We start from the raw sequence: 18,716 nt of genomic DNA, 5'->3' as shown, positions 1-18,716 counted from the left end.
ATTATTAATTATCATTTAATTCAATATAAATGATTAATATAAAATGTGTCTTGGTTACATTAAAAAGTACTTTTTCCTCTGTCTCGGTAGAAAATGCGACAGACGCACAGCACTCCCCCATATTATTATTATTATTATTATTATTATTATTATTATTATTATTATTATTATTATTATTATTATTATTATTATTATTGTTGTTGTTGCTGCTGTTGTTGTTGGTGTTGTTGTTGGTGATGGTGGTGGTGGTGGTGGTCATAGATATATATATCTATGGTGGTGGTGGTGTTTTTGTTTGTTATATTAATTTCTGTCGGTGCACTCCCTGTCTTTGTCCACTAGATGTCGTAGTCCCTCTACGTCACGAGAAGCTCACCAGCAGCAGCGTGTTGTTGTCTGTTGAACTTGACCCGGATGTGAAGGGAGTGACAGACTACAGACAGTTTAAAGCAAGCAGGTCAGGACAACATGGCGTGGAGAGGCTGTGTTTTCAGGCTCAATTTGAAGCAGCAAACTCTCAATAACACCACGGGAACACAAGGGTAGGTGACGCAACGTTACATTTAATAGCGTTACTATCTTTACATTTAACCACCTCAACCCTGGCGTCGGCATGCCACTGCAGGGGGATATGTTGTGAAAATGTTTGAGAATAGCAGCTCTACAAGATCACAACTCGTCGCATCGCGTCGCATTGTGAGCTTATAGATCTGCTCTTTTTTAAGCATAGCTATAGGGCTTAATATGTTAACTTTGTTCTCCCTATTTTGACTCTTTTTATTTGACCATGTCAGTGAAAATGTCTGATGATCCAAAACAAAATCCCAGACCTAGACAGTTCGACACGGTGTAGTTTCTGGTATTTTCAGAATGTGATCTAACATTGTGATAAGTTAAAGACAGAAACGAGAACTGAGATGTCTCATATGAAGCGTCTCATTAAAGTGTATGTAGAATAAGAATCATCCAGGAGAATGTGATATATTATGTCCTCACCTCTACTGTCTACAGCCACAGTAGGCTGGGTGCCAGCCAGTTGTTGTGTACCGGTATTTACAGTATAGTTTACAGTATGTCCTTAGTGTCCTGCCATGAACTATAGGATATATGAACCCATGATGACTGAGCAGGTGACATTCTCCATATATAGACAGTATACTGTATAAGCCACTGCTATGTTATGATTATCTTCTAGTAGGGGGAGTTAGCCTCAGAGTCAAAACTTTGGTTTATTTATTTTTGTCCAATCTGTATGATGGAGTATTAATTGGGGTCGTTGTATTTTGTCTCCCTGCTATTGTGTCTCACCTAGACACGGGATCTGACACGAAGTTTGATGGTCAAGATTCAATAGGCCTATCTCACAGCCCGCTTTTCACGCCCACTTCCGGTAAATAGTGGTGTCATTAACATTAGCATTTACACGTTTCTTTCTCTGGAGAATCTAAGTACATTTTCTAATGTAAAAATGTGACAGACCAATATTATTATGAAGCAAACAAGATGGTAAATCAGCTCGAACAGATAGAACAAACCTTACCTTGAGAAAACAAAAGTTGTAGACTTCTTAAATTACCTCTGTTAACATGTAGCGTCTATGGAGTGACGTCACGCTATCACCACTAACCCCGAAAGGGGGCGTATTAAGGGGGGCGGGGAAATTCTGTGAGATAGGCTTATTTTTTTGCCTCTTTTGGTGAGTTGTCAGGACAACTCACCCCGAACGTGAAGACAACTCACCAGGGGTGAGATGTCTTCACTTTCAGGGGTGAGATGTCTTCACTTTCGGCAACTTTCGGGGTGAGTTGTCTTCACTTTCGGGGTGAGTTGTCTGACTGAATATGTAGCCTTTGAGCTCTTTTATATACTTGACTGAATATTGCACAATAATACTTTACTGAATATTAGAACTGTGATTGATTGATCATACATTATTATGATGTTATTTCACACTAGGGTACATTTCAAACAAAAGCAGACCAAAAAGACTTGTTTACATTAGGGTCATTCGGTTTAAATTTATCAGAACATTTACAGACGTAAAGATATACACTTCTATGAAATGAAAACAGGAAATCATCATATAAAGAACTAAATAAATAAAGGGAAAAATGTATCCAGTAATGGAAAAAAGGCGTGAATTTAGAACTAATGGTGACATATTTATCTATTTTCAGAACTTTACAACAACAACAACAACAATTTCTACAATAATATATAAGTATAATTAAGTCAAGGCATGATAGCATAATCACAATATAGGCTACAGATGTAAATATATTTATGACACAGTAAAATGTCGAAAATGAGTGCTATTCCCCTTTAAGTATGTCAAGGTCAAATTCATACATTTAATAAACCTTACAAATACAAACATTATTGTTTGTATGTAGGCTACCCAGTAGCCTACCCATATGATTAGATGAATGTGCAACATTGTTTCCATCTTCCAAGCATATTCCTGCCAAAATGGAGGTGTGTGTGTGTGTGTGTGTGTGTGTGTGTGTGTGTGTGTGTGTGTGTGTGTGTGTGTGTGTGTGTGTGTGTGTGTGTGTGTGTGTGTGTGTGTGTGTGTGTGTGTGTGTGTGTGTGTGTGTGTGTGTGTGTGTGTGTGTGTGTGTGTGTGTGTGTGTTAAACTTCTGAAGAAATGTGAACTGAACCCCTCCTAATTTGGTTACTCCAGATGGCTGAATGGTTATATAAGGTCACTTGTAATTTCTCACATGCAAATGTATAACTAGCAGTAGCCATATCATCATCGTTGTTGGGAGGGGGGGGGGGGGGGTGGCAATATTGCTTTGCTATTCAGATGTAATTCAGTCAGTATAAGTAGGCCTATTAGAACTGTGATTGATCATGCGTGCGTTGGGAGTGCAGTCTAATTAGCAACTTTGTACAGCCGTGAGACTCTGCCTTTGAAGCGCAAACATTATCCACAAACGACCCCCCCCTCAATGCTGCATAGAGAGTGAGAGAGAGAGACGCTCTACTCCTTACTTACGTGTTTCACCGGATTTTACTGTTAAATAAATAAATAATTAGCCGTGACTGCGCACGTCTGTAGGAACCGATAGTTAGATCCGAAATTGAATTAGGCCTACTGTAATGGGTGCCACGGAAAGTACAGACAACTCACCCCGCAATGTCAGAAAGTGAAGACAACTCACCGGGGTGAGTTGTCTGGACTTTCGGGGTGAGCTGTCCGTACTTTCTCGCCCAACTCGCCCCAGCGGAAAGTACAGACAACTCACCCCGACATGTCAGAAAGTGAAGACAACTCACCGGGGTGAGTTGTCCAGTATTCGGCTTATCCGACGCTATTAGCTCATTGGTAAAAATGTCAGCACTTAATTGGGAAACCAGGTTCAAATCCAGGGTAGAAGAGGAAAGTTACATAGTGCAGCTTTAGTTTAAAGTACCATGTGTTTTCCAAGTATAGGGATGCAAATGATTGATTAAACCAGGAATCAATTAATTGATAAGTGGGGATTTTCTAGCCTGGTTAATAAACCAGACCGAATCAGCCGTTGGCAAAAAAAAGTTGCCTACCAGCGGATTTCGGTCTGGCGAGGCTCAGTAGCACGCCTCTTTCCTACAATCGAGAACAGGTCGGACCAATCGGGACACGGTATGCAATATGGGCGGGCTTTGGTACAGTGACGTTCAATGCTTGAGACTTTTGACTGACAGTAGCTCTGACCAATTGCGTCAAAGAGAAAATGTTTGAACCCGCCCCCCGGGAAATGAAATCCAAGTGGAGCCAGCCCAGACTGATATACCGCGACAGTGTTGTGTGATATTAGTCTGGCTTATTAGCCAGGCTAGGGATTTTCCACTAGTACAAACTGCATTGTTATAGTTAGTTGCATATGAGACAGACAATTGGAGCGCCGTGATTTTTTTCCACACTAAAACATGACGATCAGGTATTATTATTATATAAGAAGGAAGATTTTTTTCAAAAAAGTGTCCAGTATTTGTTAAAATGTAGTTTTTATGACACGCTCACCAGTTCTGTTGTAACTTGTATGTTGTAAAGGTATAAAACGCCCTTTCACAATACATGTATTTTGCCATTGGCATGTGCAGGGTATTGATGTAGAAGTTTTATGCTGTGTAGTGGTGTATATATGTTCTCCCCACGCTGGGCATGACCTAGCTGCTTGAGTGTCTACATGGAAGTACATTTGTGATTGGTCGGAAAAGATAGTTTCCGGGGGAAATACAGACATTAGGTCGTCACCAGGTCGTAAAAGGCTGGGAACAAGGCTATTTTCATGCCAGGATCTGTAGTCGGGGTCCCATAGCCCCGGACGGACATTGTGTGAAAAATGAATATATATGGACTAGTATTTATAAAGATGCCTATTTCTTTCTTTTCAAAATCTTTTTATTTCCGTTTTATAACAGTCACAGGTTCATAGTCACAGGTTCATAGAAAAAAATAAAAATAAAATATCAGATTTAGTATCAGTGACTGAGGTAAACAAACGTAGCCTACTGTATGAATCAAAGAGATCGTGGGCAGACATAATGAAAAGACTTATTGTGCAAAACATGCCCCTTCAAGAAAAAAGAAAAACATTTTAAGATAGCCTATTTATTGTGTCTGTACTCTGTATGTCTCCAGGTGGGGACACTGTTTCCAGCAGAGATGTGGCTTCAAGAAAACAACCAAGAAGCCAGAAGTGAAGAAAGTGGAGGAGCCAGGCCCCTCCCAGACCCAGACACACTCCACCCAGGATCTGATCCACCACAAAGGGACCGCCGTCCCCCCTGTGGCCCCCCGGACCCGTAGCTTCAACACCAGAGGCTTCACTACACTGGTCAAACCACTGGTCTTCACTGTAGGGGTAGGAGGACATATCCAATAGTTTGTGCTCATCTAATTTAGAGCAGTAGTTATGTTGGCTAGACATACTAACACAACACCATCGCTCCCGACATGCGTGGCCAGTTACAACTAACCCGTGGCCGACTTATCACTCACCTGTGGCTCCCAAGTCCCGACATGCGTGGCAGGTTAAAACTAACGGCTTCCTGTGAGGTTAGGTGTGGGTTTTGGGTTAATGCCTGTCGGACTGTTGGTACGTCGAACCAATCGCATGTACCCATATTGGCCGTGGACCCCCATCTGAAAATGTTTTGCGACAGGGACGGCCCCCAGAAGAGAAGATTTGTGTTATAAAAAACACTTTCAAGATTGAAAAAAAAAATAGCAGATGTACAAGCTCGCGGCACGAAGTGACGCGCTGGGAGCTTGTATAGTTCTATACTGTATTTAATGTGTACTGCCCAGCAGCCCTAACTCCAGGTCAGTTTACAGGGTGTTCATTCGGTGCGGCTGCCATCTGGCAGTACGAGTCGCTGAAGTCTCGGGTCCAGAGCTACTTTGACGAGTCCATGACAGACTGGCTGAACAAACGACGGCCGAGCAAGCAAGGAGACCTCCGCAAAGAGGTCAGTGAGACTCCAAACACCATGTCACCCTCGGTTTTTACAATGATATAATGTCGTCCTGTTCCTGGGCTCACTGGCTGTTTATTATGTTTTAGGTCAACCAATGGTGGAATAGTTTGAGTGAAGGCCAGCGGACTGCTACTGGTAGGTCTCTGTCGGTCTGACTGACTTGACTGACTTGACTGACTGTCTGTCTGTCTGTCTGTCTGTCTGTGACGTTATCTGTCCGATGGTCCGTTAGAGGCCTCTTTAGGAGTTGCACCATAGTAATAATTTTGGATGGTGGTATGTGGCCTAATGCCTATCAAACTGGGGTTCTTTGAAATGTAAATTACTTATAGAGTAATGTCTTGCAGAAAACCGCGAGTTGAGAAAACAGGCTTGAAAGGTTCACTTCTGTGGTCTCTAACATTACACCTAGCTACATGTTTAAGCATTTAATTCATATTTACATGTCGATTTCAGCGCTGACACTTATTTAAGACATGCTCTAGTATGTGAAGAGTCTGCCTGTGCTATTAACCCATTTTTGAAAAAAAGAAAAAATAAGTTTTTCTCCTCTGGTGAAAAGCTGGATTTTGCGCGATGGCAGGCTCTCAGTCAAATTTGGTCACAAATGATTAGTTCTAGGTCCGAGAAGTACGAGGACACCACTTAAGCCTAATTTATAATGTCGTAGTTTGACATTGTCGCAATGGCAAAAAATAATGGATCTACATGCTGCCGTCATGTGACGGAACATAAATGAAACTTTAAGTGCTTGTCTAGTGAGACTCTTAACGTATTCTACTGTAATCGATCATCTCAGAATGAAGGCTTTTTGGAGGACACAGTATGGTTCTGGACAATGAGAGAGTTTTTAGATGAAAGGTGGTTCACTGAAAGGTTCTTACTTCTTACAGTATAGTTTTGCATATTTCATTAGTTTTTCATTAAATTAATTAGTTTAGACTGCTTTCAATTTTAGATTAGTTCTACCCAGGTGTGGGTTTGCTAGCTTACTTTTTATTTATATATTTCTTAATTCTTATTTTAGTTTTAGTTTTTGATTATGATATGGTGTATTTGTCAGGGGTGATATTCAAAAACAAACTGGCACAGCCAAAATAAATATTACATAGATTCCATATCTACCCCCCCAAAAACATATTTTCTTTGTGTTTTCTTTTTTGTGTTTTTCTTTTTGTGTTTTTTTTATTAGTATTCTTTTGTAAGTACACAATACGTGTACTTATAAAAGAATAATAATAAAAGAAATATCGATTCAGTATCGTTTAGGTTTTACTGTAACAATAACAACCTCGGTTGACTGTGTTTTAATGTTTGGAATGTGTTTGCTTTGTCTCTCTCTCAGGCATCATAGCAGCCAACATTCTGGTGTCAATCTTTTGGAGAATTCCTTCCCTACAACAAACCATGTTCAGATACTTCACATCCAACCCTGCTTCTAGTCAGTACACACACACACACACACACACACACACACACACACACACACACACACACGCACTAATTTATCATTTACACGTTTTGTTTAATGATCGTGTGTGTGTGTTACAGAGAAGGTGTGCAGTCCCATGGTGCTGTCAGCGTTCAGCCACCACAGTGCGTTCCACCTGGCTGCTAACATGTATGTTCTGTGGAGCTTCTCCAACTCTGCGGTCACCATGCTGGGCAGAGAGCAGTTCATGGCTGTCTACATGTCTGCAGGTACACTTTACAATGTCGCCATTAATACCTGAGACCAGATTCTACAAATGTCTTCTAAATCATGACAGTTTTCTGAAAGACCTGCAGTATGTTTCTCTCAAACTATTTCACGTCAAGGACCCACAAAATGATATGTATTCGGCCGCCGACCCCCATCTGAAAATATGTTGTTCCAGGGACACCCAGAACTGGGTGCACACACCGCCGGGTCATATGACAGACACACACACACACACACCAAGTTTCATTTTGGAGTTGGCTGGTTTCTGCCTGACAGCGGAGATATTTATGTTCCATTCGTTATTTTCTATTGTCATCAGGTGTGATCTCTACGTTTGCCAGCTACATGAGTAAAACAGCGACAGGGAGGTTTGGTCCTTCACTAGGAGCGGTGAGTACACACAATACTACACCTGGTACATACTACACCTGTTACCCTGGACACACACCTGGTACACATACTACACCTGTTACCCTGGATACACACCTGGTACACATACTACACCTGTTACCCTGGACACACACCTGGTACACATACTACACCTGTTACCCTGGACAAACACCTGGTACACATACTACACCTGTTACCCTGGACACACACCTGGTACACATACTACACCTGTTACCCTGGATACACACCTGGTACACATACTACACCTGTTACCCTGGACAAACACCTGGTACACATACTACACCTGTTACCCTGGACAAACACCTGGTACACATACTACACCTGTTACCCTGGACAAACACCTGGTACACATACTACACCTGTTACCCTGGACACACACCTGGTACACATACTACACCTGTTACCCTGGACACACACCTGGTACACATACTACACCTGTTACCCTGGACACACACCTGGTACACATACTACACCTGTTACCCTGGATACACACCTGGTACATACTACACCTGTTACCCTGGACACACACCTGGTACACATACTACACCTGTTACCCTGGACACACACCTGGTACACATACTTGGTGCACACTGGATACACAGCTGGTACTTAACACGTGCGTGTGTGTGTGTGTGTGTGTGTGTGTGCGTGTGTGGCTGTGTGCGTGTGTGCGTGCAGTCAGGAGCCATCATGACCATCCTGGCTGCTGTTTGTACCAAGATGCCAGAATCCAAACTGGCTCTGATCTTCCTACCTGACTTCACCTTCTCTGCTGGAAACGTTAGTACTCTGTCTGACTGCAATTTGCCACTGGGCCTAGACAAGTCTTCTAGCGTGCCAAAAGAACCCCCCACACAAAACACTGTTTTTCTGTAAATATACTTATAGCTCCTATATGATTTCTTGTATAGTATTGTCTTGATATGTCTTGAATTGAATACACAGGACCACAGTGGAAACAAGTGCTCAGGGCTTTGTGTGTGTGTGTGTGTGTGTGTGTGTGTGTGTGTGTGTGTGTGTGTGTGTGTGTGTGTGTGTGTGTGTGTGTGTGTGTGTGTGTGTGTGTGTGTGTGTGTGTGTGTGTGTGTGTGTGTGTGTGTGTGTGTGTGTGTGTGTGTGTGTGTGTGTGTGTGTGTGTGTGTGTGTGTGTGTGTGTGTGTGTGTGTGTGTGTGTGTGTGTGTGTGTGTCCTCCCCTCCTCCAGGCTCTGAAGGTCATGATGGCCGTTGATACAGTAGGGGTGGTGTTGGGCTGGAGGTTCTTTGATCACGCTGCTCATCTAGGAGGAGCGCTGTTTGGCATGTAAGAAACACGTTTGTATTATTATTCTTGTGAGGACACCAACATTTTCGGATGACAATTTTATGACTGGCATTTTGTACAAACTATTTGCTATTTTTAAGTCGAACCCTAAAGCTGAAAAAATACAAGCTCACACTATGTCGACACTTTGAGAAATTTCAAATTTTAGATCAGCTTTTTTGTGCCCGTCACTGACGCGTGATTTCTTTCTACGTACGCTTTAAGACATAGACCCGCCCTTGGTGACGCCCCATGCGGCCCGCCTGCCCTCTTATTGGCTAGCTTAGCGATAATAATATTAAAACCTTAGCGATAATATTAAAACGCCAACATTTATCTGTCGCCGTCCCCGATAAAAGGTAAGCCTTGTAACTGTAATTGTCTCGTGAACACTTCTTTTTGTTGTAGTTTGCACAGAACGAAAAGCGATTTAGCGATAATAAATTATTAATAATATTAAAACGCCAACATTTATCTGTCGCCGCATGACATAATCATAATCATGACATGATTCATGACGGTGAACTATGGCTTACGTTTACGTCCTGTGTGCATGTGTAGGCAAAAGTGTGTGTTTATGTAAGTGTGCTCATGATATGATTTTCTGTAGTGTGTGTGTTGCTGCAGAAGCTTTGATTGCACTGCTTTTCTTGAGATGGGCGGGTCTATGTCTTAAAGCGTCACTGACACACAACTATGTATACTGTAAGGGAGACATAGCCCTAATCCCAACCCTAATAGAGCGTCGCAGTCCCGCCCCCTACCATGGCCCAGGAAATGATTCTCCGTTCATTTTCCTCATAGACATTTCAGAAAGTATTTATTTAAAGACGTTTACGCCGCGGACAAAGCCAACTCGAGTCGTGACAAATCGACAACAAACACAATTTTTTGGGCCGAACAAATAATTAGAAAGAAGAAAAAAAAAGGTTACAACACTTTTTTTGTTGTTTTTCTTCTTTGTAATTATTTGTTTGGTCCAAAATATTGTTTGTGTTGTCATGAGTTGTCACGACTCGAGTTGGCTTTGTCCGCGGCGTAACCATCTTTAAATAAATACTTTTTGAAATGTCTATGGGAAAAATGCATTGGGATTCATTTCCTGGGCCATGGTAGGGGGCGGGACTGCGACGCTCTATTGCCTAACCCTAAACATCTTTTTGTTAACAACCACTTCTCTTGTGAAAACCAGGAAAAGTGTCCTCACACTGTCTATTTCTCAAATTCTACTAATACTTTTGGACTAGACATTTGGCCCTCATGAGTATTATAGCAAATGAATACAGACACACACACGCACGCATTCACAGAAGACATTCTAGGTGACGTGTATTTAATGTGTGTCTGTGTGTCTCTCTAGTTGGTACATTATGTACGGTCATGAGTTGATCTGGAAGAACCGGGAGCCGTTCGTCAAGCTCTGGCATGACCTGCGGACACGAGGGTCAGGGGGCCGGGACAAGTGAGGACCACCCATCTAGAGACATTTGACCTCCGGCTCTACCAGCACTGATACCGTACTTGACGAGGAAAGGACCAAGAAGGAGAGTGATGTCATCAAAAGGTGACATGTCCTTAGCTACAGTGGTGTCAAGGGAAGACCAGTACTTGGCTATGATGTCATCAAAAGGTGACCCGTTCTTGGAGGGATGTTATGACTCAGCGTATTTATAAATTAGTGTTTTTCTTTTGTTTCTTTTTATCTGGAGCCACACCATGAAGGATTGATAACGTGGACAGCAGGGTGTTTAACCTCAGAGCATACATATATCAAAGTATAGGAATGATTTGTCTGCACACAAGCTTCAGGTCTGGCTTCACACATACAGTACAGTCACATTCACACATTACTTTAAAGGAAAGAATTGGCAGATGTTGAACCTAAATCAATAACCTTGTTCTGATGTGAGATCATAGATTATATAGGATGGGAAATGATGTCCTATATGTCTAACCTGTGTCCGTCTGTGACGTCAAACACATGGTTTCCTATTCCCAATAACACCAGATGCATTTCACAGGAGAAGGAGGCATGAGGGTATATTTTCCCACACTATAATACAGGCTTGTTATTCTCTTCACATTATGAACAGGATTCGGGGGGGAAAGAAATCTGAAGATTCCCCTTAATTCGGAGACTGCACAAATGGAACCAAATGGACCTTTTAAGCCTGGGTTACCTAGCCTGGCTAATAAGCCAGACCGAATTGAGTCTACGGGTGGTTACCCATCTCTGCATCAGAGTCAATGCATCTGAAACACGTGCCGATGCATCCATTTCCCATGTTGTCTTTTGCAGTGCTGGTGTTTTCTGGTGTGTAGTTTGACTCAAAGTTGGGAGTTCTTGACTCGCAAAAGCTACAGTAACGGGTGAAATGGCTGCCAGTGGGGTCAACACGCGGCGATTCTGTACTGAACCCGATGCTTGGAACGCATCAGACTTGACACGCCTCAGTGCCTCTACAACGCACCGCAACGGGAGGCTCCACTCTTTTCTCCTTCCTATTAGAGGTGAACAGGGAAGCATCTAACGCAGATGTTGGACCAGAGCTTAGCGGATTCATTTGAATTAAATGAAGGAATGTAGGGGACAGGACAGATTACATCCACGTTTGGATTCCATTTGTACTAGTTTCATTAGTTCAATTTATACTGAGGGTTTTACTGTGTGGTTTACTAGGAGGGATCCCAAATAATATCGGGTAGAAGCAGAGAAAAGTAAAAAAAAGAAAAGAAAATTGCAACCTGCAAATTTCACTGTAAAGCTGCAGACTGTGTTAATGAGCAAGTAGTCTCGAGACAAACTGGTGAGGGCGCTGTTTCTCCTTTATTTGCTGATGGGTTCTCGAAATGATGAGCAAGTAACCTGGGACTGAATCAGGGTCTTCTGTGTGGGCTGAGGATTTATTGCACTTATGAGGGTGAATCACTTGTCAACCAGTAGGTGTCCTACTTGACCACAGAATGTAAATGTCTCAATTGATGATATGCACATCAATGCTGCCATCTTGCCCACAAGGTACTACCTACCGAAAAGTACGTATTTTCTATCAATTACACACCCCATGAAGAGTTTTCGTCACATTGCTAAGGCAGTCCAACGTGCTTCAGCCAGTTGTGGATAGAAGTGCTCGGTCATATATGCATCATATAATGCACACCGGAAGCAAGCAACATATACTTATATGTATTTGACATGTAAATGTTCAGCCCAATTTCTTTCTTTCTTTTTTGAAGCATAATGAAATCGTATTTCTCCAGAGCGGAGAAGTTTGTCTTTGTTATGCATTGATTTTCTTACGTTTGTCATCATCACTTTCAACATGTTTTCCAAATTATTTTCAGCTGAAAGATGGGAGCTGTTTGTAAAGTTTAATATAGAGCTAATGTAAAGTATGTTTCTTATTTGAACCAAATAAAAGCCTAATGTAAAGCCACTGCTCTACTGACTCATACTATGTATAATACATGGATATCACTGGTTCTCAATGTGGAGTCTTTGAGGGGATTCTAGTACAATACAACCACAAAATAATGCAAACCAGGTCGCCCCAGGAACAGCTGGAGAAGGAGCATCGAGACAGAAATGGCAGAGAGTGGGCTCAACTGGGGAGATCTCGAAAGAACGGCTAAAAGCCGAGTGAAATGGAGGACATTTGTCAACGGCACCTATGCACCCTAGAGGAGCAAAGGGCTTAAGTCAAAGTAGTACAACCACAGCCTTCTACTGTTGGTCACTGGGAGCTGACCAGTACAACCACAGCCTTCTACTGTTGGTCACTGGGAGCTGACCAGTACAACCACAGTCTTCTACTGTTGGTCACTGGGAGCTGACCAGTACAACCACAGTCTTCTACTGTTGGTCACTGGGAGCTGACCAGTACAACCACAGCCTTCTACTGTTGGTCACTGGGAGCTGACCAGTACAACCACAGTCTACTACTGTTGGTCACTGGGAGCTGACCAGTACAACCACAGCCTTCTACTGTTGGTCACTGGGAGCTGACCAGTACAACCACAGTCTTCTACTGTTGGTCACTGGGAGCTGACCAGTACAACCACAGTCTTCTACTGTTGGGAGCTTAGCAGCAGTATAGTCCCGGGTTAGACTCTGGGGTAGGACAAATGGTTGAGAACTATACTGTACTAGGAGATGGGGAGCCATTGAATATTGTTTTCTGTGCACAGAAGATAGCCCAGGGAATGAAGTAAGGGAGAATGTTGTGTTTTGACCGATCATAGTAAGCCCTGCCCCTGAGCTTGCAGCGGAGGAGGACTTGGTAGTGAACAGACGCAGAATAACATAGACGATGACCAGAGCAGTGTAATCAATGTAGAGTGTCACCATCTGCACCCAGGAACTGAAGAACCTTCTCATCCAAATCAATGCGGTTCCTCCTTGGCCAATTGAATCGAAGTGTTATTGCTGACGGTCAAATGGTGCTCAGCTACTACCCTGGGTAAATAAAGGAGGAAAAATCACACCCGTGTGAAGTGAGGGGCGCTAATATATTAAAGTCTAACTCATGTTGATATGGTGATGTAAAACAAACGGTGCCAACACAAACATTAAATTCTCTTTATTGTTTAAACAATATATTTATTGTTAATGGCATTTAATGTTTGTGTTAGAAACAGAATGATGTCAGATTTCTATGTTTCTCAATTCAATTAAATTCAAAGGAGCTTTATTGGTATGAGAACGTACGTTTACTGTACATTGCCAAAGCAGAAGTGGAACAAGACAATCAAAATAGAACAATGTATTTACAAATAAATATTGGATATGTCTCTGTGTCCCTTTATTCCTATATATGGAGATCTGTGTCATCCATGCCCAAATATGGAGTGTTGGGATGTCAGAACAGGCCAGCTTATGGAGTTCTCCGTCAGGCATGCCCAAATATGGAGTGTTGTGAGGTCAGGGCCAGCTCCATATATGGACCCAGGCAGAGGCCTTTTTGGAGCGGTTCTGGACAACCGTTTGTCCGACCGACTCGACACCGGGCACTGGGTATGTGACGTATGTGTCGATTATGAAGTCGTTGGGGCGAACGGTTCTCGAGTTACGTGGATTACAGACACAGACGTACGTACAGAGACTTGGTGCATTTATAGATAGATGTGTCTGAGCATAGTGAGCAAATCGTCTTTGTGCTAACACAAACATGAAATGCCATTGACAATGAAAGGGGAATTTACATATGTGTCTGAGCAAATCGGCTAATCGCCTATGTATATAATTCTCGTTAATATTATTTGCGTCGGTATAACATGACCGAGAAGTGGAATTGTGTAATGCCTTATTATCTCAGTGACGTGAAAGAACTAGGGCAGTTGATAAATGAATTCATGAGGAAGTATATTAATTTTTTTTATTGGATGATAAGAGCGCCCCTCACTTCACACAGGTGTGATTTTTTTTCTTTCTTTTTTTTATTTTTAACAAAACGCCTGCGGTCCCCGAGGCTATCATGTGTAGAACCTGTGATGTCATTTCTGCATGACATCACTATGACATATGACTCCATATTTAAGCAAGAAATTGTATAAATTCACACATCTACTGCCCCTCAAGTTCTCTCATTGATCTGGAATGCGGGTGAGATACGGACACATCCACCTCATTGGTTGTGGCTCTCCCCAAGGGTGATGGATAGTGCCAATGACATACACATTGCCATGCCGGACGATCGTACCACCAACGACACAGCCGTGGAGCTGGCCAAACAGCCGTCTGGCTCCACTGTGAGCTTTCACAACATCCAGTACAAAGTGGTGCTTAAGTCCGGCTTCCTCTGCAAGAAGACCACAACCAGGAAAGTACTGGTGGACCTCAATGGAATCATGAGACCTGGTCTGCACGCAATTCTCGGACCGACAGGGAGTGGAAAGTCCTCTTTCCTGGATATTCTTGCGGCAAGGAAGGACCCGGCAGGTCTCTCCGGGGAGGTTCTCGTAGACGGAGCTCCACAGGCGGAGCTCAACTTCAAGTGTCTCTCGGGCTACGTGGTTCAAGACGATGTGGTGATGGGCACACTGACGGTACGGGAGAACCTCAGTTTCTCCGCGGCGCTGCGCCTCCCGAGCTCGGTGCCTCAGGGGGAGAAGGAGGCTCGTGTGAATCACCTGATCAGAGAGCTGGGACTCACCAAGGTGGCCGACTCCAAGGTGGGCACACCGCTGATCCGGGGGATCTCGGGCGGGGAGAGGAAGAGGACTAGCATTGGCATGGAGCTCATCACTGACCCCTCTGTTCTCTTTCTGGACGAACCCACCACAGGCCTGGACGCCAGCACTGCCAACTCTGTCCTGTTACTGCTGAAAAAGATAGCTAGTCATGGACACACCATCATCATGACCATCCACCAACCACGCTATTCCATCTACAGACTTTTCGACAGCCTGACCTTGCTGGTTAGTGGCCAAATGGTCTACCATGGGCCTGCACTAAATGCTCTGGACTACTTCACCAATATCGGCTATGCCTGTGAACCTCACAACAACCCAGCAGACTTCTTTCTAGATGTCATCAATGGAGACTCTACTGGCACCGCTATCTCCAAGACGCAGGGCTCTGAAGAACTGTGCTTAGTTAAGGAGTCGAGCAGCCCCGCACAGAACATTGAAGAGTGCCTGGTGGAGCAGTACAGGAACAGTTGCTACTTTAGGGATACGCAGGCCGAGCTGGAGCGCATCAGCCAGTGTAAACAGTCCATCAACCCAACAATGTCCCGCATCGTCCCCTACACCACCTCCTTCTTTCACCAGCTCCACTGGGTGCTCAAGAGAACCATAAAGGATCTTGTGCGGAATCCACAGGTCGCAGTGGCCCAGCTTGTAATGAACATTTTCCTGGCTCTCGTTGTGGGTGCTATTTTCTTCAACGTCAAAGATGACCAGAGTGGGATCCAGAACAGGATGGGAGTCCTCTTCTTCATCTCCACCTTCCAGTGTTTCAACACTGTGACGGCAGCTGAACTCTTTATCACTGGGCGGAAGCTCTTCGTGCATGAATACATCAGTGGCTACTACAGAGTGTCTGTTTATTTCCTGTCTAGGATCCTGGCTGACGTCATCACTTTGCGCACCTTCCCCACCATCATCTTCTGTTGCATCGTCTACTATATGATTGGTCTGAAAGCCACAGCTTCTGCCTTTATCATCTTCACACTGACAGTGATGGGGGTGGGGTACACTGCCGCAGCCATGACCATGGCCATGTCAGCAGACCTGAGCGTGGTCACACTAGCAAACATTTTGATTATGATCACCTTCGCCTTCATGATGATCTTTTCTGGTCTGCTGGTGCACCTCCCCAGTGTCAAGCCGTGGCTGGCCTGGGCAAAGTACATCAGTATTCCTCGCTATGGTCTGGCTGCCCTCAAGATCAACGAGTTTGTGGGTTTGAAGTTCTGTGAGGACCTTGTGATGCCCAACGCCACCATGTCGCCTGACTCCACCAACAGCAGTGTGAGCCTAGCTGGCCTAATATGCACAGGGGAACAGTACCTGGACTATCTAGGAGTTGAATACACCACATGGGATCTGTTGGCGAATTATATGGCTCTGATTGTCATGGCTGGCATCTTCCTCATGATTGCCTACCTGAAATTACGTTTCATCAAGAAGTTTACGTAAGGTGGCTCCCTCTGGTACAGATTTTTCTCTTCAATGAGAAAGCAAAGGTCAGAAACAATGAATATTGTATACAAATAGATATTCTGCCACTTGAGTGTTCTCTTCCCACCCATCTGGCCCGCTTAACACATCAGCTGCCGTGTTCTTTTTGAGAGGCGCTAGCCCCTCCTAACCTGACTCCGCCAGATGGGGCAGCAGAGAGTACACTGGGTTGGCCTGGCCAATCAGCAGCAGCTATCCCGCCTCTAGCTGCTGCTGATTGGCCAGGCCGTTTTGTGGCCGGGTATCAAGTCTGCCTGAGAGTTCCCAGATGGGAGCAGGAGGGGGGAACCCAGTGTACTCTCTGCTGCCCCATCTGGCGGAGTCAGGTTAAGCCCCTCCTCCTATGCACAGCTTTGTGTGTCTGTGTACCACAGAATGTGATGATTTGATTGGCTGAGCACGGAGTGTGATTTTTGATGATCTATGATGATAAGAGCGCCACTCACTTCACAGTGGGGTGAAGTGATTTTTTAAATATAGGACTCAGAAGTGGTCACTTTTTTGATGAAATCAGATAACACCGGATATCACTCTGTAAAACATTGTAAGCTTGTAGATCTTTGTGTGACACCCACCCACGCACACAAAGGCTTTACAAGAACTACACACGGTGCCTTTTTTGCCAATTCTATACCAAACTTGCTCACCTGGCATTGTGGACTAATATAGTCCTCCTGAGGCATTGCGCTGTATGAATTACAGTAGAAGATAGACATGACTTCAAGATTTTTAATGATAACTTTGTTATCCATTCCATAGAATCATGCCAACTGTACCTTCATTGAGAAGGTGATATATTAACATGTATGCATTGTCCTTAATAAACGCTGTCCCTTCCAAATGTCTATGTATTTGATGTATTACCTTGTGTTGTTCTTGCTTATATGCTGCTCTGGATTATGAGTAGGCCTACCTGCTAAATGACCACTGGGAAGCTCACTACCTGGACTATATGACATCCATCAGATTTTTGGTTTTCTGTGACCTGTGACAAAAGTGCATTTGTGAGCTCTGAGCTGGTAGAGACATCCAGTGTTTTTTGGAGTGATGTTTTACATATGTTTTTGAGGGGCGCTAGCCCCTCAGGCTCATATGTCCAGCTTTGAGGGTTTGTGCACACACAAACGTTTAACACAAACATGAGCGCCCCTCACTTCACAGTGTGATCTTTATAGCCCTGTCCGACGGTAGCATGTGGACTTTGACCGTCTTTGTATCTGATGTGTGCTGGTTGACCATTAACCAGCTGTAAAAACCACCAGCAGCACTTTATTGTTCCGTAACAGGAAACATACTTGAGCTCTCTGAACTCATCAACAAAGATCTGAGTTTCATTTGTGGGATGAACATTTAGAACACTCTTAACCACATGACTCCTGGCGTCCCTATTAAGACTTTCTGAGGCGAACATTTGGCAAAAATAACAGATCTACAATCTGCTGTGAGCTTAATAGACTAGACGATATTTGGTGTACAGGGGGAACAGAATTGGGTGAGGCCTTGGGGGAGCCCTGCAGGGGACTCCAGTAAATGAAGATAGTTAGATAGATAGTAGTTACATAAATGTCACGGTTGAAGACTAAAGTGTATCAATCAAAATGATGAGCCATCATCAATGAATCTCATCAGTCTACTCCAATTTCTATCTACAAGTTTCCAAACATTTTAACAACACAAATCCTTTATGGGGATACCTGGCGCAAAATATAATTTTCTGGCTAAATACACTTAGGCTACATATTAATTTGGGGGTTCCTAGAGGATAAGGTTTGAAGAGCACTGAGTCAGAGAAAGCATTTCCTGCTGTTTGCCTGTATAGGACAGTATTGACTGTAGAACAGTGATACTGATCGACTGCTTGGAAACAAACATCTCTCTGTAGTTGGAGTGTAAAGTCCAGTAACTGTTCACTGTCCCACACACCAGGACACATTCTATTTCATCCTCTTTCAATGTTTTTTATTTGATTTTCTCAATTGACATACATTACATTACAAGGACATACATAAAACAGAAAAAAAAACAAAAAACAAAACAAAAGACAGAATCAACAACATGCCAGCAAATAATAATACAGAAATAAAATAGCAGTCAGGTATACTCCCATCATACAGTTGAGCTCATACTTGTTTAACTTATTCTCATACAG

At 43.4% G+C, this 18,716-nt stretch overlaps 2 protein-coding genes across 2 annotated transcripts; both read left to right on the top strand.

Annotated features, from left to right (window-relative positions):
• Positions 1-398: 398 nt before the first annotated feature.
• Positions 399-12,321, top strand: parlb (presenilin associated, rhomboid-like b). The gene is made up of 10 exons (XM_079514165.1): positions 399-542; positions 4,632-4,854; positions 5,321-5,461; positions 5,557-5,605; positions 6,816-6,911; positions 7,022-7,171; positions 7,492-7,562; positions 8,262-8,363; positions 8,787-8,884; positions 10,245-12,321. The coding sequence occupies exons 1-10, from the start codon at positions 469-471 to the stop codon at positions 10,348-10,350; spliced, it is 1,110 nt and encodes a 369-aa protein (XP_079370291.1). The 5' UTR covers positions 399-468; the 3' UTR covers positions 10,351-12,321.
• Positions 12,322-14,536: 2,215 nt separating this feature from the next.
• On the top strand, positions 14,537-16,525 carry LOC306932001 (broad substrate specificity ATP-binding cassette transporter ABCG2-like; the record flags this gene model as incomplete). The annotated part of the gene is made up of 1 exon (XM_079513706.1): positions 14,537-16,525. The coding sequence occupies one exon, from the start codon at positions 14,537-14,539 to the stop codon at positions 16,523-16,525; it is 1,989 nt and encodes a 662-aa protein (XP_079369832.1).
• Positions 16,526-18,716: the final 2,191 nt, after the last annotated feature.

Source organism: Electrona antarctica (genome assembly GCF_951216825.1).
Source record: "Electrona antarctica genome assembly, chromosome: 11".
Classification (NCBI taxonomy): domain Eukaryota; kingdom Metazoa; phylum Chordata; class Actinopteri; order Myctophiformes; family Myctophidae; genus Electrona; species Electrona antarctica.
Note: the sequence above shows the minus strand (reverse complement) of the source record. Positions and strands in the feature narration are given on the sequence as shown.

Excerpts from the sequence above, each read along its gene's own strand:
- parlb (XM_079514165.1), top strand. The coding sequence starts at position 469 with ATGGCGTGGAGAGGCTGTGTTTTCAGGCTCAATTTGAAGCAGCAAACT. Across the intron at positions 5,462-5,556 it reads AAGGAGACCTCCGCAAAGAG|GTCAACCAATGGTGGAATAG; the intron begins GTCAGTGAGACT and ends ATTATGTTTTAG. Across the intron at positions 8,885-10,244 it reads GGAGGAGCGCTGTTTGGCAT|TTGGTACATTATGTACGGTC; the intron begins GTAAGAAACACG and ends GTGTCTCTCTAG.